The sequence below is a fragment of the Rutilus rutilus genome (genome assembly GCF_951802725.1).
Source record: "Rutilus rutilus genome assembly, chromosome: 19".
Classification (NCBI taxonomy): Eukaryota; Metazoa; Chordata; class Actinopteri; order Cypriniformes; family Leuciscidae; genus Rutilus; species Rutilus rutilus.
The window spans coordinates 19896089-19918763 of record NC_140232.1 but is presented as its reverse complement, the minus strand read 5'-3'; the positions used below and the strand labels follow the sequence as shown (position 1 = coordinate 19918763).

At 38.5% G+C, this 22675-nt stretch overlaps 1 protein-coding gene across 3 annotated transcripts in view; it reads left to right on the top strand.

Moving 5' to 3' along the window:
• ccser1 (coiled-coil serine-rich protein 1) overlaps nucleotides 1-22675 on the top strand; it is a 73421-nt gene that overhangs the window by 41302 nt on the left and 9444 nt on the right. Inside the window, exons 9-10 of one of the 3 annotated variants that reach the window (XM_084390041.1) lie at nucleotides 343-420; nucleotides 14795-14830. In XM_084390041.1, the coding sequence (XP_084246167.1) occupies nucleotides 343-420; nucleotides 14795-14797 (81 nt within the window). In that variant the 3' untranslated portion in view covers nucleotides 14798-14830. Of the gene's footprint in view, nucleotides 1-342; nucleotides 421-7549; nucleotides 8319-14794; nucleotides 14831-22675 lie in introns of those variants that run through there. The other 2 variants (XM_084390040.1, XM_084390039.1) reach the window with 2 other exon arrangements.

Here is a 22675-nt window from a genome sequence, read left to right as displayed (position 1 = left end):
CATAATATTTTTGGTTACAAATAGACCTTTTATTAATTCATGTTTATAAATAAACAAATAAGTATTCTATTGTTAAACTATCGTTTTGAAATAAAAATTACATTTTAAATGTACTTAATTTGTCATTTTACTTTTTGAATAAATTGAATATTTGATTTTGAATCTGACTTCATTTTATTTTTAAGAGGCACTCCTAGTCCACCATACAGTTAAGCATTCAATATATAACTTTACTGCAGGATACTGAGATTGACCAATCAGGATCAAGTATTCCAGAGAACTGTTTTAGGTCGTAACTTTAATGCTAGGCACTCTTTTCTGATACATACATCTTTTTTACAGGAATCTACCTGTGCTGCTCAGAAATATCTTTGCCAAAAAGCTGACAAAAGCACTCAGACAGATTTCTTACTCTCAGAGGTGAGTACCCATTAATGCACCGTATTAAAGCTCCTGATGACACTGCTAATGTTCTGAGGTCATTGAGCTGTGTCTGGTTTTTCTAATTGAATACAGGTCCCCACATCTGTCTTTTTATTTCACTGACTTTTAATGGTAAAGGGCACTGAAAGTTGATTTTGAACCCTTATAGTGAGAATGTGGTTTCAGATTTCAACACTTTAGCTAACAATTTGCTTAATCATGTTGGCCTCTGCCCTTTTGATAAGTTGACTGCCCTCTTTTCCCCCCACCCATCGAGTAATTGCCATCCTCCTTTTTATTTGTTTTTATTATTAATTTTATATGAAATCTAGGTGTTTTTTTGTTCCCACAGGCACCTTTTAATGGCTCAGACACACAAAACAAACGATGATGCTATATTGCAGTGAGTCAGCAAACTGTGTTCAAGTGCTGCAAACTTTAAATGACTCATTAACAGAGATTAATGCACCAGAGATATTAAAGCATTTGAGACAAAACACAGCCTTTAAACAGTCTTCTCCCTTTCGCTTACAACATTTAATCAAACCAAGAGCAAACGACGTTTGATAGATTATGAAAAGCTGTTGGCACATTCTTAAGAGATGCCTTTCTAGTTATAGATCTGTTTGCGTTTTTTCAGCAGTTGTGATGAGCATGTTATCGCTCAATGATAGTTCAAAAGCATGACTGAGATTTTCTTTACAGATTTCTGTCATGTATTCTGTGCCCTCGCAGTGCCCGCATCAGTATGCCTTTAGTCCCTTTACACTGAAATAGCTTTCAGTTTGTCTCCTGTGGAGACATGGTCCATTTTCCCCCTGGCATTTAACATCTCTCCAGACTTTGTGCTTTGTATTAACGTTAATATGCATATGTGATGTGAATTCAGACGGCTTTTTCAAATTGCTTGACAATCCATTTCACAGCCATTGTGGCGCTAATGCGTCACAGCTCCATCAGACCTCGGCATTGATGAAAAGTGCTGTAAAAAAGCTGAAATGTTAGAAAGAGTGCTCATTATGGAGCTGTTGCATTAGATATGCGGCATTTTCGCGGTAGGCCTGCGTCTTTTTGCTGCGGTGCCAAAATCGGCGTGGAAATGGTCGCGGGGGAGGATGTGGGAGAATCTTCTTTCTGTCTACCTCAGATGTGCCGGCAGTGGATGAGCACAGAGAGGAACTGCACATGCAAGAGCACGAGACCCTCAGGCTTTCTGAACGCACACCATCATTCTTTCCTCCCGCTCAACAAGAGATGAGTTCTGCATTTCCACCCTGCCCTATGTAGACTACACCGCTATATGGGTTACTGCATTGAGGACACGCAAATATCCGAAAGTGTGTCTACAAGTGGGTCAGCTATTTCGAAGGCTGCTTCAACTGGAGGAGGTCATCTGTTTCCTTTTTTTACCCTCGTTCTTTCTCTCTCTTTTTTTTCTGGAGCACCCTGCTTCTCTCTCCAGCTGAGCTAATTAGCTGAAAGTGAGAGGAAGAGTGCCCTCTGTTGAGTCACAGTGCACCGGGGGGCCAGACTGGCCTCTTTCGGTAGCGCCGGACACCGTTCCTACGTGGTTCTCACGGCCACTAACTTCTCAAAGTCCCCTCTGCCTCTGTTGGCCTGATGCGCAAGGGGCTCCTGTCAGGACAAAGAGAGGCGGGTAGATGGACAGGAGCTAGCCTGCTCATCTGTCCAAAGAGCAAGAGAAATGATGTGTAGAATGGCAGAGTGATGTATAATGCTCATGTGAAGCACATATTCCATGATCATTGGCTAGACTGAGCACTGTTGCCTACACATTACACAAATTTAATGGCATAAACATTAACTAAACAACATAAAATGTTACATTAAACGCACTAAAGTAAATGGCTGATAAAATGATAAAATACTTAGAATAAACTTTATATAAACTTAGAAATTTCAGTTACGTTCCAGATTTTTTTTAATTAACATAATTTTTACTTTTTTAATTAATAAACTCATAAGAATGCTTTTGTGTGACCAAACACACTGATATCAAATTGTACATTTTTGTAGTCCATACAACCTTTTATAGTCATGAAAGTTGTACAGATGGCTTTTTTTGTCTTTGTGAGGTTTGACAGCTACTCTGTCACTCTTAGCTGCGCCATATTTATATGAAAATAAATATTTTGAAAAAGTTAAATTGTCAATTAATTTAAAGGGGAAATCAAAATGTCCTTGATCTTTTGACGTAAGAGGTCATTGTAGTGTAAAAAAATCCTGTAAGTTTCAGAATTCAAACCTTTCTTGTTAGTCCTTTTATTGAATCCAAGCTCAGAAACCGACTCATTTGGAAGTGTCACATTATGACGTACTAGTGCGGCGAAAGACCATCTTTGAAACATCAAATCAACGTCAACATAACATCACCTTCCAAAGGCTCCCAATGCTAGCAAAGTGGTTATTTATTTAGTGGTCTCAGTAGAGCATTGTTTGCTCTGTACATTTCACTGTAGATCTTTGGTAAATCAGTCACATTTCGGCGCAGGCTTTTGCAAATAGTCTTTTACTGTAAGATTCATGTACAGTCAGACGTTATTTTTCTCAAAATCGTTTATTGCTCTTTATGCGTCAGTAAATCAAGCCAGTAACTAAATTATCTTCATATTGTTTTTCTTAGTAGCATGAAAATAATCTGTTATTTAAATTGTGATTAAATTATATACAGAAAGCAATCAAAGAACGCTCCCTTTATAATCACTGGAGCTGTCAATCATACATCGCCAGTTTATCAATGACTTGAGTTCTGGACTCTCCCCAAAACTCCCGTTATAATCAATGACTGTCTACACTCGTATTTACATCATGTTTGAACTGTTAGTTATGATGAAAGCATTTGTGAGAGAGCATAAATTAAGCTGCAATGACAAGATCACAGTATTCATTCGCTCAACAGACATCGGCTACGATGCTAAATATAATGCTATAATCAGCACTTTTCATGATTAGTTAATCTTGACAGTTGTAATAGTAAAAACTTACTAAAAAAGGATTCTGGTTCCACATGTACTGTAATACTTATTTCATATGCAAGATGTTAGCCAATCATAGCAGTTTACATTGAAGTCTCACAGCAGACACACCCCTTCAAACAGAGCAATGTTTGAATCAGAGGCTAAAATCAGGTTAAAAAATGACCTTTTATCTCTAAATTATGACAATGTTTGGTGTAAAAATCATAGTAACATTATAAGTGGACCTCAGGAAGCACTATAAAAAAAAAAAAAAAGCAGTTCATGGCCCATTTAAAAGGTGTTATGATGGTAACATATTATTTTTTTCCCCCATTATGATTTAAAAAAAAATTCAGTGTAGGTTTTTAATGCAACACTTCAGAATGTTTTTGTTTTTGTTGTTCATAAGCCTGTGTCATCGTCACATCGAAACCTGATGAAAGGCCTATTCTTTTCACGTCTGTACAAAGCCTGACTGCGTCATGTCTGTTTACTTTGCTTTATTATGCCAGTCTAAGCCTGTTAATATTAAGCTCTGCCCTCCACACTGCCGTTCAGCCATTTAAATGAAAAAGCACTTAAGAGCTCATTTACTCTGGCATTCCTCCCTTCCGTAGCCGAGATATGAAGTTTTATGGATTAGCTTCTTTTTTGTGTTATTTCCCTTCCAGTCATAAATCTTTTTTTATTGAAGTGACAGTTCTTATTAAATTGCTTGAATATTTAGCCAAATGGAAACCCTTGCAGCCAGAATAAGTAGTTTTTGATGCTTGCCCAAACAGTTGGATCTATAACAGCGAGGGAGATTGATCAATGGTCAGCTCCATATAGCTGGAGGACACCTGTTAATGGAACATACCGGACATCTCCCACTGCTCTGTTTTTCAGCTCTCCAGCCAACCCTGCTGAGAGGCTTTTTGCATTTCAAGCCTGTTTCATGAGCACTGAAAACATTTCAGACATCTCTTTATTTTTCCAATTCATTTTGGTATGCTTATTTATTTATTTAGATTCATTTGCGCATGAGGGGGTCGCCCTGTCTCTCAGAGTCATGCTGCGGCCCATCTGATCACACTGTGTGGGGGACCTGTTAAGCTAAACTCAGGCATTTGCAGTCATTGCTCAACCCTGCTTGCTTTTCTCTCTGCATGGGTCAGAGTGTGAGCACTGAGCCTCACAGAATGACACGCCAGCTGAGCGGTAATCATTAACTTTCTTTTGTATGTGATCAATGAAGTTTGAAGAGATATTGTTTGCCATTTGTTTCTGGCTTTTTTGTTTCAATTTGATTTGATTGAAAAAAAAACAAGCCGATAAAACAATTAACACAATTAATCATGTTATCCATGTTTTCCAATAATTGGAACAGTACTGACTCTTGTCTGTTTAATGAATCGTTTGAAAAGACTCACAAACTCAATAGTCAGCGTTCAAATTAGTTTTCTCTGAATTATAATAACAAATAATGAACAACTGAACTGCATAGTTTGGGCCCTTTTGTTCATTTTTTTTAAATAATGTAAAATGATATTGTAATTTATTATAATAATAATAATAATAATAATAACAAGTTAATATTTTATAACATTTTACTGCATTAGCTGAGAAAGAATATCTCATCACGTAAGAAAAATGGACTGTAACTGAAATATACCATAGTTAAATTAAAATCTGAAATCAAATCAGCAGCTTGTGAATTTGAATCAAATTGAATGTTTATTGATATCCAACCCTACTGACTATATCAATTGATTTGATTGCAATTTTTAATGACAGCCAGAATCTACATCCTCCTTTTAGACATTGATTGACGAAACGCATACTGCATTAAGGGACTGTTCGTTTCGGGCTACTGGAGGAGTTTTGAGATCTATAGTCAAAATAGACTTGACCCTCCCTTCGCCAGCAATACGTTTTTCTATGACCCTCTAAAATGATTGTGAAAAAAGGCATGACCCTCCCTGATAATTTATTGATTCTGTACTGGTTTGCGCTTGGCAAAGATGTTCAGATAGCCATTGTTTTTTTACAACCATGACAAACAACTTAACCTCTACTTTCTCACTTACTAGGGCTGTAACAAACCAAACCCACAATTCGGTTCGTATCACGATATATATATATTTTTTAATCTCCATGTTTTCGGTGCTGATGCGGTGGTGACGCATTCATGTAACATGTGGGTGGCACTGCCAATAAAGCACCAAAAAGCTGTCACAAAGAACCGGCAAAAGTAATGATTATGAATATGTCAAATATAGCAAGGAGACATTTTAATTGAAATGTCAATGTCGGCTGCAAAGATGAAGTTGACGATGCTGACTCGCGATCTTCGCAGTAGTGAACGCACCAGAGAGAAATCCACATTTCATACGGATTACATAAGCAGAAAGCAGTCTGTTTTCTTTCGTTTTGAATTGTTCTGTTTAAAAGTAGACATTTCAAGCTTTCTATATATTTCTCAGGTCTGTGAGGCAAGAACCTTATACGCCGAGTTTCGGTTAATTTATGAGATAAGCTCCAGTTCACGCGCCGGTGCCTCCGTGTCGTGATTATCTATTGTCTGCTATATTTACTTCTTATTAAATCCAGGCACTTGGTTCATGAAACATTGATTAAATTTAGGATACAATTAATACAAAACGAAATTCACTTTAAAGAAAGGCTTTGTGCTTTCTGTTTGAGGTCTCTGTGAAAGTTTTAAAGCAGTCTTTTAGTGCCGCTTTCAGAGCGGACACGTCCGTAACTGAGAACTGACACGTCCGTAACATTGTTTTTTTCTCATAAATGCGAACACGAAAAATAAAATGAATATTTTATGTTCTGTGGAGAGCCGACCCTTTTTCATCCAGTGGATAGTATTACTTTTGGTTTGCCTTCTCACACCGCAACACAGGTTCGTGGATCTGAGTGTCGCGATTTAGGTTTCATATCGCATATCGCTACAGCCCTACATCTTACACATCACACTCCACTGTTATGGTGGCCATTTTAGTAGATTTTCTCACTAACATTGTTGTGGAAACACAATAAGCATGGAAGCTAAAATATGGTAGTATCGTGCTACAGCGCACATTCTATCAGCTGCAGTTCTGGCACCTCAGTCCCAATACTGTAAAACTCGACGTACATTCACATCACATTTTAATGCAGCGGTAGATTTACATTCACAGGACACTGCACTTATTCGCAATCACAAAAGTTCATTATTTGCTTGTGCTTTAAAGCTTTGCCGGGTAAACATTTCATTAGCGTTCTGTTCTGACATGATGCACTTTTTCGGAGCACATACGCCGAAGCGCGCACTGCCAAACTGGATTTTTGTTGGGTCAGACCCATCTGCTAGCGATGGGGGGCCGAGACTGAAAGAGCTACATGGAGCTCCATGGAAAAACAATGCACCAAACAAGCCACTTTGAATTTTTGCTGTTTTCATGAATACAAAAGTTGGGTGACCCTCCCCCTAGACTAAAAAAAGTTGGATGACCCTCCCCTCAACAAAGAATAAAAAGACATGACCCTCCCCTATTTTCCTCCGGTGGTCCATTCCATAAATACTAAAAGGTCCCTAATATATTTTCAACAAAACTGCATTAAACATTCTGGCTTCCATTTCATCTTTTGATGCAGTTAGACACCTTGGTTCTCATTGTCATTTTTGGGTGTTTTTCCCTCTCTCTGTCCGTTTTGTGAAGGCCATTTTAATCCATGCTTAGTTGCATGAAATATCTTCCACTTCCAGTCCGCAGCTCTCATAACTCTGTCTGAAGTAGTGCCACCGGCCAGGAACGTTACGGTGATGGCTGAGGCAAATGTGAACTGTGGGAACCCTGCCGTCTGGGCCTGCCCTCATCTCTCTGAGCAGAAATGGCCAGGGGTTATTAGACTTCCGAAAAGCGGATGTCATCCCTCATGATGGTTTTACCTTGACCTGTCAAGTTTTACTGCCTTATCTGTCTCTGCTTTTGTCAGTGGTGTAAAGCATCTTCAGTGTATTTAGTGACCTGGTGAGGAGTTAGATAAACAGATAAACCCTGTGCCAGTGCATTAATGAGGCACGGTAAGTAGGTGAGCTGAATTAATGATCCCAGATAGAAGTTGCCTTTTGCCCGTGTGTATGATTTCAAAGATATATGTTTTGCTTTCAGGGCAATGCTCGAGTCCTCACCGCCGCCGTTTCCTCTTGCAGGAGACCATGTGAGTTTTCTCACTGTGTGTTGTGGTTGTTCGTGGTGTTTCCACTGAAGCATGGCATGCTGTTCTGCCACCCAGGGTTTGGACAACTGGTCCTTCTCTCTGTAACTCTGTAACCAGCCACTCTCTCCCTTTGTTTTATCCCCTTCTCGTCTGTCTATCTGAGTTCCTTTTCTTCTCCCCAAAAAATCAACACAGGTTATCATTGTGCACGATTGGATTTTCTACTCTTGGAAATGCACCAACCGTCCCTTTTGGATGGCCATGCTCACAAATGCCACTTGAAGATTGCTTTGAAACACCATCTGTACGACTGACACTTGTTTTGCATATTATCTCTTTGTGTTTTTTAATTGAAGTTCTCTAACTGTCCATCACGCATTACTCATCTCCGTTCTCAGCCAGCACCAGCACTTCAAATTCAACCTATTGTGTCTGTCTGTTCGATATCCATAACTTATTAAATCGCAAAGCTTTAAAGTAACAGTCGAGGAAGCACGCAGAGCGTACGTGGACTGTGTGTGCAGCATTGTAATCCACCTAGACGGTGGAAAGAACTGTACCCGGCACTCCCTGTGCCCAGGGCTACCGGAATAGGAAGATGAAAGCTCTGTGTTTACTCAGGTGGAGAAGCTTTCTGCAGAGAAGCAACGAGCCTCTGACGCTTTGATCCTCTTTGTCTGTTTATATTGATGTGTACAATTGTGTCAGTCGTACAGAGCGAAAAAAAAAAAAATTGGCACAAAAAGAGAGTATCTGTTCTGAATTACCAGGCAATATTGACCTATTTGTTAACAGGAATAGAAACTCCTGGGATACGACTGACGATGTTCCAGCGAACGCGGGTTGCGTGAGAACCGCAGGCCATGGAATTAGTTGTTTCATGCTTTTGTTCTGGCGTTAGTGTTTAATTAGCAGAACACTGTCCCTTACCAGTTTGGTCTTTTATGTTTTTGCCAGAACCCTTCCCTTGTTTGTTTGTTTGTTTCTTTTATTAACAAGTTCAGCATGCTTTCGTTTGTGTTAGCCATTAGTCCGATCATCATCTGTAGTGTGTGGCGTCTAGACCGATGCGTTGTAGTTTCCTTTCAGTGATAGACACCCCAGGGAGTTTGCGTTCATGCGAAGGCAAGTGAGCATTTGAAGCGTGATTCGACTCGTAATTAAGTGCCGCTCTGTGGCGTTACGCGCAGAATGAGATTGAGATAAGTGAGCTGGACAGAGGCCAGGATGTAGTCAGGTGGGCCGAGGTCCCATATCTTGTTCTCTGCTGGTTCTCGTGCGAACTAATGAGATCTCATCTTTCAGAAGGATGCACAGTCTCAGAGAAGCTTTGTTGCTAGTCACATCCTGTATCCAGACTCAACTCACCTGCGGGGGAAAAGTAGAGAGATGTGAATTCAGCAGGGAAGAGAAGACTAGGGATGAGAATTGTAAGCGATGAGAATTGTAAGGGATTTAATGGGTTTTGTTTCAGATTCAGATTCCATGACCATGTTTACAGGAACTACATTATATTTTATATTATAAATGATGACGAACACATAGGCCCTACATGTATTGTGATAGTCTTTCATTAAAGGGTTAGTTCACCCAAAAATGAAAATTCTGTCAGTAATTACTCACCCTCATGTTGTTCCAACCCCGTAAGACCTTCGTTCATCTTCGGAACACAAATTAAGATATTTTTGATTAAATCTGAGAGTTGTCTAACTCCTCCATAGGCTTCTAAGGAACCGAAACTTGCTGGCCCAGAAAATGTATTAAAGACATCGTTAATATAGTCCAAGTGACTCCAGTGGCTCAATCTTAAGTTTATAAAGCGACGAGAATACTTTTTGTGCGCAAAAACAAACAAAAATAACGACTTTATTCCACTTTTCATTTCCTTCTCTCTGGGCCTCGGGTCTTTTTGCGTAGTGTTTAAGCGTAGCGCGTCTGTGTTGCACGTCACCACGTAGGCTCACTATTGGCCGATGCTGGTCATGTGTGATACGTGGTGACGCTACGCTTAAACACTACGCAAAAAGACCCGAGGCCCAGAGAGAAGGAAATGAAAAGTGGAATAAAGTCGTTATTTTTGTTTGTTTTTGCGCACAAAAAGTATTCTCGTCGCTTTATAAACTTAAGATTGAGCCACTGGAGTCACTTGGACTATATTAACGATGTCTTTAATACATTTTTTGGGCCAGCAAGTTTCGGTTCCTTAGAAGCCTATGGAGGAGTTAAACAACTTTAAGATTTAATCAAAAATATCTTAATTTGTGTTCCGAAGATGAACGAAGGTCTTACGGGGTTGGAACAACATGAGGGTGAGTAATTAACTTACTGACAGAATTTTCATTTTTGGGTGAACTAACCCTTTAATGTAGATCAAAGGTCATATTATTTATATAATTGAACAAATGCTACTTGTAATGTACATTTTACAATGATTTGTAGCTTAATTATACAAAAATGTCCATGAATTGTTTGGGAAAAAATTAATTGTTTCATTTATCACTAAATACGACATAGCTAATGTAGGGGTGTAGTTATTTTTTCCACAGGTTGTTGATTTTCTGTAGATATTATTTTTGAAATTTTCACTTATTAAATTATACTTTTCTTTCATCAATACTAATGTACTAAACCAAAACAATAACACTTGGTGACATTTTTTTAAAGTACCATTCATTACAAAAAAAAAAATGTTGTGCATATTTAATGCACTGCATGTATAACACACATTGCCATAGAAACAAATTATTTAAAGATATAGTTATCCCCAAAATATTATATTTGTCTTGTATATTTATATGTCTTATTTTGTTCATCCTCATGCTATTTTAAACCTGAATGAGTTTATTTCTTTTATGGAGGTTAAAATGAGATGTTTGGCTGAATGATTTGACACCTTTTTTATTTCATGGAAAAAAGATACAGAAAAAGTCATACAGGCTTAAAACACCATGAAGGTTAGTAAATTATAACCAAATTATCATTTGAGTAGACAACCTCTCATAAACCCAAGTACAACATAAGGAAATTCCTGTTTTTCTCTGTTTATTTAGGGTTGAATATGACCAAAAAATAAATTAATAAATAAATAAATAAACAAATAAATAATCACATCTTGAATCTCAACTCTAGAAAACCCATACAGTAGTCACAGCGAGATCGTGTGAAAAAGAAAGAGATGGGGGAAGGGATGGTGGGAGAGCAAGAGATGTGCGCTTGAAAGACAGCCAAAAAGAGAATAGATTAGGTGTAACACAAAGGGGATATATAGATTTAGAGTTCTGCTGAGGTTAATAGAGAGAGTCATTAGAATGGCTCTCCATCTGGGCTTTCTGTTGAAGAAGCATCAGGTGGAGTGAGAGTGTGTGGGTGCTTCTGTAGCGTGAGAACATGCACCAGTGGGAAGTAGTTGGAGCTCACGAACGCCGTGGGTGTGTCCGAAATGTTAGAAAGTAAGTTTCAAGAGGGCATCAAGGCAAGTCCGTACTTTGTAATGAATGGTAACGTTAGAGATGCACGATTAATTGTTAAAAGATTGCGATCTCGATACAAACACCCACACGATCTTATTCCTAATTGACAGAAATTCTCCTGTGTCTATTAAACCTTTGACAAAATCACATCGGAACTTTCAGATCTGTGTTGGCACTAGAGATGCGCGGTTGGCGGTTACAGCTGCGGACTCCGCGGATAAACCGCGGATTGGGCGGATGACGTGACGAAAAATAATATTTTAATTAAATTCGGGCGGGTGGCGGGCGGTTGAACCAATCAAATGAAAAATATATGTATACACAAATCAACGGATGGCGGGCGGGTGCGGTTTTGAAAATTGGTCAAAAACGTTGGTGCGGCTGGATGGCGGACGGATGATGATTTTTGTGATGCGGTTGCGGATGAAATAATAGCCCATCCGCGCATCTCTAGTTGGCACTGCCGCTGAGCCAGAGAGAGCAGTTGTCATGTGAGGGTATTAAACAGCTTCGCAACCACAACTCGTCTTTTCAACCACATAGTAACATTATTTCTGTGAAGTACTGGGATAAAAGTTTATAGTTTGAAAATAAACACTGATGTCTACTATAGCGATCAAAATAGAGCAAATAACCTTTTGAAAGAAACTTGGCGCTTCAAAAACCAATTGTATCGATTACAGTAGGTGGCGACAAGTGACTGTTTAAATTATTTGTCATTGAATCATTCATTCATTCAAGAGATTAGTTCAAAAACGCTGATTAATCCAGTCATGAAACAAGTGAGTCATTGAATCATTCATTCAAACTGATTTTTATTTATTTTTGTAATTCATTCAAATTAATTAAACATTTTTAAATTGACTGCAGCAATTCACTTTTTGATAGAAAACCTAGTAAATTGCATGTTATTTTGTTTAGGTGTCTGGTCAGAGTCGTAGGAGAATCGCAGTCTCTATTTGAAACAAAACATCTTGTTTCTCAATATATCCAGAATCGTGCAGCTTTATGTTTTACATGTCACTCTTATTTTCAAATATGTTCTCATTTGCTTTCTGTGGAAAGGAGGCCACCTTTTCCGTCCTTTCTGCAGACCTTTTAGTTTGTTGTTTTTTGCTCTGCTGGCCTGTATAAACATGTCCATGATAACTTTGTCAAGGTAAAAACTGTGATCCTAAGCCCTGACAGAAGGTCTGAGTCCCTGTGGACAAGGCCGACTGGAGACTGCCCGCAGGGTGTTCTCCACCATTAGCAGAAGGTGAGCACAGGCCCAGCTTATTCGGCCCCCTTCAGGGCTGCTATAATAGAATGCACATGCAACACCTCACTATGGACAGATGGCCAGGAGAGGCAGGAACGTTGCGGCACAATAAAGAAGTTAATAAATAATTATATAAACAGTGACATTCAGCAGTAATAGGGATTAGAAACGCACATTTATTTTTTATCGAAGTTGCTCTCCAACCATGCCGTTAATTTCGTCTGTCAGAGGAAGAAAAGTCACGTTCCTCAGCTCTGGCTGCCCAGGAAAAAGATTTGATTTTGTACGATCTCTGGTTATATGTCCAGCCCTTTGCAATATGAATATGACACAGCTGATTTGCAGTCTCTTCATTGTGTGCTGATTTGAGGATATATTTAGGGCTGCAGCTAACAACTATTTTGATCAATTTAAAAATAAAATTCACAGTTTGAAAGCTGCAGAACCTTTTAAGTAACCAAAGTTACCAACCCTCAACCACTGGGGGGTTTAATTGTATGATGTGATTTGATTTAATGTTTCAGTTATCATTTCGTTCTTTCTTTCTTTTGTTCTTTCTCACTCACTCACTTACTTAAGAGCGAGTGAATGATTTATGAACTACTATATGTCATCCCAAACTTACTTTCCTTCTGTGGAACACAAAGAGAAATAATGTAATTAACATTGATTTGTATATTCTGTTGTTTTAATGGTAAATGGCAAACCAACATAGAAGACCCATTTCTGCCACCTATTGGCCTGGAGTGTTCTGGATTCCGCATAGGATAACCATGGTGGCCACTGGCCACTATAAAAATCTACTATATATCGGGTTGTTTTTCACAAAAATTGCCATTTGAGGATTAATATGGTGAGTTTTATAGAATTGAAACCACCTGGAGCACTTGGAAAATTATCAGTAAACCACATGAACTTTTTTGCTGGCACACTTGGTTTTTTTTAAACATTGAAGTGAGTCACAGTGTACTGCCAATGAATTCAACAAATGTGATGTTCATTCATTTATCTTCCTTTGTGTTCCAAAGAACAAAGAAAGTCATACCGGTTTGGAGCGACATAAGGGTAAGTGAATGATGACAGAATGTTTGAATCTTTGATTACTCACTTTCCATGTCCAATGTAAGAGATTTTATCATTATTTTCTTACAATATCATCAAAGTGTGTATGTCTAATGGAATTGCTCGTTTAAAGTGGTGTCACAAATACTCAGATAATCAGTGAACTTGGCTGGCAGTTATTTTCATTGTTTATTATTACCAATTTAATTGTTGCAGACTAGATCGACTGAACCAGTTACGCCCTCAATTAATTCATCTGCACGCATGTTGAGTTCAGCATATGTTATTGGTTGAAGGACACTCGGTCCTGCAATGTAATGCTGCAATATGGGCCTTACCATTTCCTACAGACTCCAGAAATCAATGAATATATTAATTTACTGGAGTACCAGGGTTCACACCGTCTTCATCTGGATTTCATTCGATAGTACGGGAAATAATTTATGGACCAGCCTCACCTCTGCGTTCTTTTATTAAGGCTCGGGACAGATTACCATTTTTGCGGTTGTTTCAAGTTCCCTTGTTATTCTTGGCAGTGATATTTTCTCTCAAGTTTCTCTCTCTCCATCCATGCCACAATGTGACAGAGTCACCCACCCACGGCCTCCTCTAGCATCTCCTGCCTCACTTCCCAGCCTCTCCATCTCACTGTCAGACTCCTGTAACATGTTTTCAAACACGTTCCCAAACTCCTGCTTTGCTCATTACTGTTTTATTAACCTTTAAAACAATTTAGATAAGATGAACGAATGTAGGAATTATCCATTTTATTTCTCTCTCTCTCTTCGCTTTCTCATATATATTTAAATATAATTTGCTCCCTGTAGCATCTAATCAGGTCTACGGAAATTGGTAAATTGCATTTGTCTTTATTTAGTGCAGATTAGTGCTGTTGGAGTCCCCTTTTAAAATATTTGCCATTTCAAATTATCATAATTCAATTCCAAAACTCAATACCGTTTATTGTTGCAGATATCTTATCGTGAATTACTACCTGGTTGTTGAAAATTGCTCAAGCCTTTTTTTGTTCAACTCTTGTACCTGACATTTTTGTTCAGTGTATAAATGAAATGCACTGAGAATCACCGTGACTTAATTATATCCATTCCAGCCTTTTCGTTCTCATTCTACACCCCCCCCCCACCCACCACCCCCCTCGCTGCCCATCATCACGGTCTAATTTTTATCCAAATTTTTTTACATCTTCTGTTTATACCTCCGTAAGCGCTAATGCATTGTATCTGCAAACCTCCACAAGCCATAGTTTTTTGTTAGCATGTGAAGCTTTAGATTTTTTCCCTCCACTTCACTGAATTTCCTTTCTGTCATTTGTACACATCATGTTCATCTGTCTCCATGTTGTTTTGTTCTCCCCTCTCCCCTTTCTCTTCCCATGGGTGCAGTAAACAGAAGCAGCCCGCGCCGGCAACACAATGCAGGTAGGGTGTATTTCTGTGTAGAGCTGCTCTGTCTCTAATCAAAGGCAAGCGGCTTCATCCACCAATCCTCACCTTGGCTAATTGAGGGAACCCACAGAGCTTTTAAATTGCATCAACAAATAATCACACGCAAATGTCTTAATTGCCGTGGAGCTGTATATGAAATTACGGTGATTGTTGCGTGCTAATCTTATCAGCTCTGTCCTAATCGTCTCTGTTGGGGACATGTTGATTGCTTGCTTTACTTGAATCCACACTTGCAGAATCATCTGTCTTTTTTTTACCCAAATCAGGTGGCGCTTGTGAGAACTGTTTTCGCTTTTGTTGAGTTTGTCACAAAAAATGCAAATCACCAACCTGCGGTGTAAGCTTGACATTGAGCATTGCGGTAAAACATGACACATAGAAAAACGACGGATGCGAATATCCGCCGAAGGAGACGTCGGACAGTCATTTAAACCCCAGATTTGCGAGCGATATGGGTGAAATTGAGGAAGACTTGCATATACATATTTATAGAGCAAACCTCCAACGCTGTTACAGGGAAAAAAATGTCAATAAGCTGCAAATCACACCTATATTTATTTCTGTCTGCTATATCTGCATCGTGTAGTGGGTGCACAGTAGGTGCAGGAAAAAGTCAGACCTGTCGGCTTTGCTTTTGCATTTCTCTAATGTGTGGTTTTAGCTGTTAATGGTAGTCGGAGAAAATATTAACATTTTGTACCCGTAATACAATCGAGCTAATGGAGTAATGTGGTAACAGTAAAGTGCATAAATCCACTGTCAGTGTTGTTTTGGTGAGGTATGAAGTGTCACTGGATGGAAAGATGTATTGTAAAGTTAGCTTGAAGGTATGTCGGCACTGTTCCATAAATTCAGGAAGTCTTTTAAGGAGAGATACCAAGATTTTGCCTGTATTGATCCACTGCAATCCCTTCTCCACAGGTAAAATACCAAACCGGCGAAATTAGTGCTGCTTAAAATACTTTACGATCTTTAGACTTTTACGATACTTCCGCTGTCAAAGCTCAAGGGCACATGTAATGGAATTACGTTTATGATTTCAAAAACTTGGCATTTGGTAGAACGTTTTTTGTACTGTACTAAGAGAAGCAAAAGATGAGTTATGATCTTGCAGTTATGGTGTACCATGTTTCAGAGGGTTGCCCTGGTGAAGATGACTGACAGATTTTGTCAACCCAAGTGAAAGCATGACAAATATGGTTGTGGCATTGATGTAATAGCTGACTTAAAGGGAGAAAAGTGACTTGCAGTCGTGCATAATGAATATTTAAAAGAGTTTGGACAAGTGAAGTATGAATGCCTGTTTGTTGAGTCTAATGGTTTCATATATACATATTATATTATATCAAATATCATGTGTCAGTCATCTCGGATAATAGCTTATTTTTGTGTGTGCGATGGTGTGTTATGAAATATTAGTGTCAGAAACATTGGCTTATTTTCTGTTGACACGCACACATTACCAGTCAAATGTTTGGACATTTGGCCACACCTGACTGAATTTGTTTCTCTTTTTTTTTTCTTTTTTTTTTTCATTGCGGATAATCTCCATGCATGTTTTATTCATAGTTTTAATTTGTTATTTTAAGGTGAAAAGAGTAGTAACTATGTGAGACCAAACAGTGTATTAAAAAAATGTGTTATAATAATAATTTATCTTTCCCACCAGCACCTCTGTTTATTGGGCAGCTGCTGTTGAAGGAATTAAAGTGAATATTATCATTAAATTTAAACTAAGCAAGTGACAGATGGGTTTCTATACTCTCCGTACTAACATTATACGTATTTTGTCTTATCAGGGATATTACTTTTAATAACCCTCAATTGAAGCGTCAAGGGCCTGCGCTGATTTTATTTTCTTTAATAAAAAGTGGTTCTCTGTAGTTTCCCTGCGTAAATCATTCAAAGGATGGCCATTTATGTAATTGATTTCATATCGGTTGTTTTAAATGAAGTCCATTACAGTCTTGTGAGACGGGCAATGTGAAATGAGCCGTTTTGCCCTGGACATTTGCCATATATAGACCTTATCTTAGATTCTCTTTTGGTTGAAAGGTGAGCTTAAAGAAAGAAATTCACCCCAAAAGGAAAATGATGCCATTATTTGAAAAATAATAGAAAAAATAACAGCATAGGGGTTTTGAGGTGAGTAAATACTGACCGAATTTTTATATTTGGCTGAACGATCTCTTTAACTTCACAAGACTAATGAAGTGGGATAATTCCTTACTGATGATCCCTGAAATTGCTTGTGTAATCACATGCATGTGGAACGAATCCGGTACATTGAGTTATTAGTCTGTGCAATCCTTGCACAAAACTTTTTAATGCTTCTTATTTATGACTTCAGCATTTTGTGCACTGTTTTATCATTATTTCTAAATTGCCAAGACCACCTTGTTGGTCCCTCGAGTAGCTCATTTATTTAACAGTGAGGTTATACTTGAAACCACACAGCCATGTTTCTAACTTTCTGGAGCATATTAACACTGCCTCAAGAAAAAATATGAGCTAGTCCATCAAAATCCCAAGTGCATTCTCACCCAGAGTTGTAGTGTGCATCTACGAGTTTTAAACAAACGGCTGTGCTGGATACCTGTCTCCATATGGATCCTATTAAAATCTCACGCAGCCATCTGTAGCCTAACCATGCTGTGATGTCTCCAAACCGCTTCCCTCAGCTCTGCTCTAGTTTGGCAGCCGAGCTCGGCCGTGATCCTTTTGCAGTTTAGATTGTATGCAGAGTGTGCTTGCTTGTTACACTTCTGTGTCCCGTATGAATTTTGATGAGCTTGTGAAGGAACTGTACATTTACATGTCAGGTTTAAAGGATTATGGTGGTTGCTTGGTTCTTGCCTTCAACCATAATCTAGTCTTGCCATTTATAGAACACGACCTGCTGCTCGCTCCATACTGCTCTAAATGCTTGCCAGTATCTTCAGAGAGCAGTCATGTATGAAGAACTGCTGATATGGACACGCCGTTTTCTCTCGGTGCATCTGCGTTTTTGTTGTTGGTTTTTAAGCCCACCGTCCCATACATGTCAAGGTGTTTTGAAGCTCGATTTGATTGCGGTTCAGGATAGTGTATTTGCGTATTCTGAACTTTTTATATTTGCCCAGATGTGCTTTTGAAAAATGTTACATCTGTAACTATTCTTGCACTGTGTGCCTCATAGTTTTTAATGTTCACCAAGGCTGCAAATATATATATAATCTATTCCTATGATTGCCAAGTAACATTTTCAGCAGCCATTACTAGTCTTCATTAGTCTTCATTACTAGTCAGCCAGTCTTCAGTGTCACGAGATCCTTCAGAAATCATTCTAATATGCCCAGTTAATGCTCAGGAAACATTTCTTATCAATTTTTAGAACGGTTGTGCTGCTTAATATTCTTGTGGATACCATGATTGTTTTTTTTAAGGATTCTTTGAATATTTTTTTTTTTTAGAAACAATGTACTGTAGAAGTCTTTACTCTCACTTTTGATCATTTATTTTACATTTTAGATATTGGTTTTATATAACATTTATTTAATTACATATGTTTTTAAATGTATAAACTAATTTAAATATTTTTATTCACCCCTGTGCTTAAAAATAACTGTAAAATGTACACTCCCATTGTCCTCTGTTACAATAGTGTAGATTTGCCTAAGCCTTATAAACAAATATCTGTTAGTTATGCTTTTACATGATGTTCTCAGAAGCCAGTTTGTTTCCTCAGAAACTTGTTGGCTAAAGTAGATTATTTTCTGCTCATTCGGATAATTGAAATGTTGGGATGAAATATGAAAACATCAGATTTTTTTTTTTGTTTCCTATTAAATATTCAGTTAATCATTGTTATTTATAACTCAAGAAATCAAGAACTCATTAGTTTAAATCAGAAGTGTGGAACAAAGTTGTCGGATAGTACTTGCGTGCCGATTAACTGACGACAATGCGTTGATGATGGGGCTTTTTTGAGGATCGTAATTGAAAACCACTGCAATCGGCACATTCATCAAAAGCAAGATTTTAGGTTTGTTCATCTCTGAGAATAGGATGGATTTAGAAATTAATTAGCACTCTATTATTTTCTGGACTGCAGTGAGACTAGAGCAAAGAAAAGCACTGTGGCTGAATGAGAGAGAGAGAGAGAGAGAGAGAGAACTGTAATTGTGGCCGAATTGTGTGTCTCTGTGAGAACTCTGCTTTTACTGACCTGTCCAGGGCATTGCAGTATGCTTTATCTGTAGACACTCTGAACACTTTGGGCTGGAGAAAAAGATTTGCAGCTGTGGATAACACCTGGAGCGTTTTCTGCTTTGTGCTTGGCCTAGTTACCTTTTAGTTGGCTTAGATTATTGTAAAAACTGTGCATAGAACTCAGCTATAATATATTTGACTTTTAAATCAATTAAGATTGTTGTTCTGGACAAAAATGTGTCTTAGTTAATTTATTGTTGTTTTTTATTAAAAGCAGCTGTTCAGAATAATCAATGTTAGTAACTTAATTTTCTTAGTTATTTAATATTGTTTGAAATTGCATCATTTTTCTTTACCGTTAACTTGAATATTGAATTAAAAAGCAATTTTGCCAAAAGTTATACTTTGGTTGGAAATTCAATTAGGTAAGAGTTGTTCCGTTAAATTTACTTAGGGACCAATCCTGTCTAAATCTGTTTGTAGCTGAGAATAGACATTTACTGGCAGTATACAGTACATTATAACTTCTGTTTCAAACACTAGTGAGTTTCCTCCATAGGCATCAAAGGCAGTTCAAGGCAGGCAACTGCAATCATGCTCCCTACTAAGGTAACTTATTTTGGCCAAAATTTAAGGCAGCAATATTGTAAAATATTCTTACAATTTGTTTTTAAAATATTTTGCATGTTTAAAAAAGTATTCTGTGCGTGGTTGCAAAGCTGAACGTGTCTTAAAATATTGTATGTTAATCTCGCATTGCCTGTATTTAAATCAATAGGGAGTCAGTTACACCTTATATAGATCGCTTCATATCAGTTTAAGATGCTCCCTTAGAAGGCAGCTCCCTATGTACTCAGCGAGATAGCTCACTAGGTTTTGAAACCCGAGCCATGATGTATCCCATAAAGCATAAATACTCAAAAGCAATTACAGTATTGTTGGCCTATGTCGAAATAAAGCAAATACATTTTCTCTTGGAGATATCCAGGTAATTATGTCAGATATTTGATAAGAACAGATTAAGGAGCATCACAGTATATGCATAAGTAGTATGAAAGATGGAAAATCAGATTCTTGATCGTCATTTAATGGTGGGTATGTTTATTGGAGATTATGTCAGGGGATACAGAATGACAAATGGTTTATATCTGCACCATCTTACACCGTGTTTAATCAGCGCATGCAAGAAGATCTCAATGCTCATTGAAACAGAAAATGTTTGCGCATTTCCTCTCAGCTTCATTCTCCAACTGCTCAGGGCCTATTTTCATCTGGACTATATTAGATACACTCTTCCTCTAATTATGTTTCTAGTAAAAAAAAACAGAGATTTGGATTTATTTCTTCATGGAGAGTTGCTTATTAAGTTCACATTATAGACACAAAGAAGGTAAATGAACGTGTGAGCTTTTATTGCATCAGTATTTTATTCATTGTCCTCGAGCACATCATTAGCTCAATATATCACTGCAGAACACTGTCTGTCGAAGTGGGCAGAGCTGCTGAGGAAGTTATTTACCCCAGGATGCCTCTGCTGTTTACTGTAGAAAATGACAGAACGTTTACAGTTTTGAACAAGCAAGGTCCTGTGAGGGTCTGGAGAACAAGCCTCACTGGAGGCCCTGTTTTTGCAATTGGACTCCAGCTTGGTTCAAAAACTACATGATTACTTAATACAGTTTTGTTTGGTAGTTATTGTTGTTGTGGTCCTTATAGAGCTGGTAAGTCCCTTCCGCTAACCCCGCTGGACCTCTAGGTTGAAAAATCGTCAATGCAAGTGAATGTGAGAAAATAATTATTTTCTGGTCCCGTTTGAATTTTGCCATGAATGTGAACATATGTTGTCTGTGAATTTTTAATAGAATTTTTCGTGTGAAGAATGCTACAATTTAGCGGGTGGAAGTTTGATACGGTTAGACTTTGTGTGAGAGCACTTTGTGGACTACAACTCTTCGCTGCTTTCGACGCGTTTGAAAGAAAGAACAGCCCATTTGGTTTGAATGGTGACATTTGGGTACAAAACACACAGGCATCTCGATCTGTCTCCATAGATTATCGCAGCATTAGCGCCGTGATTTGACAAGTGGAGGGAAAATGTGTTATGGGGTGACGTCACATAGGCGACATGTAGTCTTTCTCGTCATGTCTTTTCCACAACTGCTAGCCAAAGAATCATACAATATACTGTCAAACTCGTAACATGAAAAATTATATAAAAAATTCACAGACAACATATGTTCACATTCATGGCACAATTCAAACGGGACCAGAAAATAATTATTTTCTCACATTCACTTGCATTGACGATTTTTCAACCTAGAGGTCCACTTGGGGTTTTACGGATGGGCGGAACTTACCAGCTCTATAGAGACTTGCTTTTGTGACCTTGATTGTGACCTTGACCTTTTGTGACACTCTTATTTTGCAAGAATATTTCTGCCTATGGTCAAATATTTTGTTGATTTGACTCACCTTTTTACTCTCAAACAAACTTTCCCTTACACTCAATTCACCATCACATTTTGGACTTTACTATGCTACACAATGAGCAATTATATATATTTATATATATTAGAATATTTGAATGTTCATTTGTTAAAACAATTAGGGTTTTTTGCCATTTTTAATCACATTTGCCACAAGTAAGTCTGAAGCTCCCTGTAATGACCGCATAATGAGTAATTGTATAACAAATATGAAAAATGAATAGACAATTGCATGATATCTAAAATACAAAAAATAAAGTTGCAATTACTTTAAGTATATCACAATCAGTATAAGGTGTTCAGAAGGTGTTAATGCTGGTGGTGGAGTGAGGAACATTTCTCATTTCTTCTTTTCACATTCTGCCAACCTTCACCGTCACACGTTCGAGCACCATTCATCTATCTGTCTCAATTTTACATCTGTAGTGGCTTGTTTCAGCATTTATCTTAGCTCGAAGCCCACTGGCAGTCAGAGGCCCCATCGGCCCAGTCCATAATCTGTCCTTGAGAACCAGTCGAGGGTCTCTGAGGGAATGAGGGAAATGAAGGCAATCATTAGAAATTTCAAAGAACGTCCTCCTCTGATACGGCATGATTTGATCAACTTTGCATATTCCCGTCATGGGAAATGAAGCTGTCGGCACGCTTCCAGGAACACCACTTTTGTGTTGAGAAGGACTTCTGTGTGCCTCATTCCTGTGGCTAGATTTGGCACCCTATCCGTGGTTATCCCACACTCAGCATTGCTAACTGATGCAGCATCTTGCGGACTGTTACCTGTGTGTGTGTGTGTGTGTGTGTGTGTGTGTGTGTGCACTCTCATGTGTCCAGGCTCGGCCTGGCTCTGTGCCCAGAGATGAGACTGCATATCCATCACCACTCTATAGTGAGCGGCCATGGCCAGCTGAGAGAGTAGATCTGCACCTCTCCCCCCACCAGTGGACAGATTCAGGACACCTCAGGTTCATTATTCACACTAAAGTAGGGCAGGTGCACTGTGAGTTGCCTCTCCTGGATCTGTTAGAGGCTCAGGGTGAGGCGTGACGCGCTCATACACCACAAGCACCACTTCTGTAAAGGCCAGGGTCTTTCCTGCTCTCAAGCTTAATGCGATGGGACCCCGGCAGATAAGCGTTGGGGT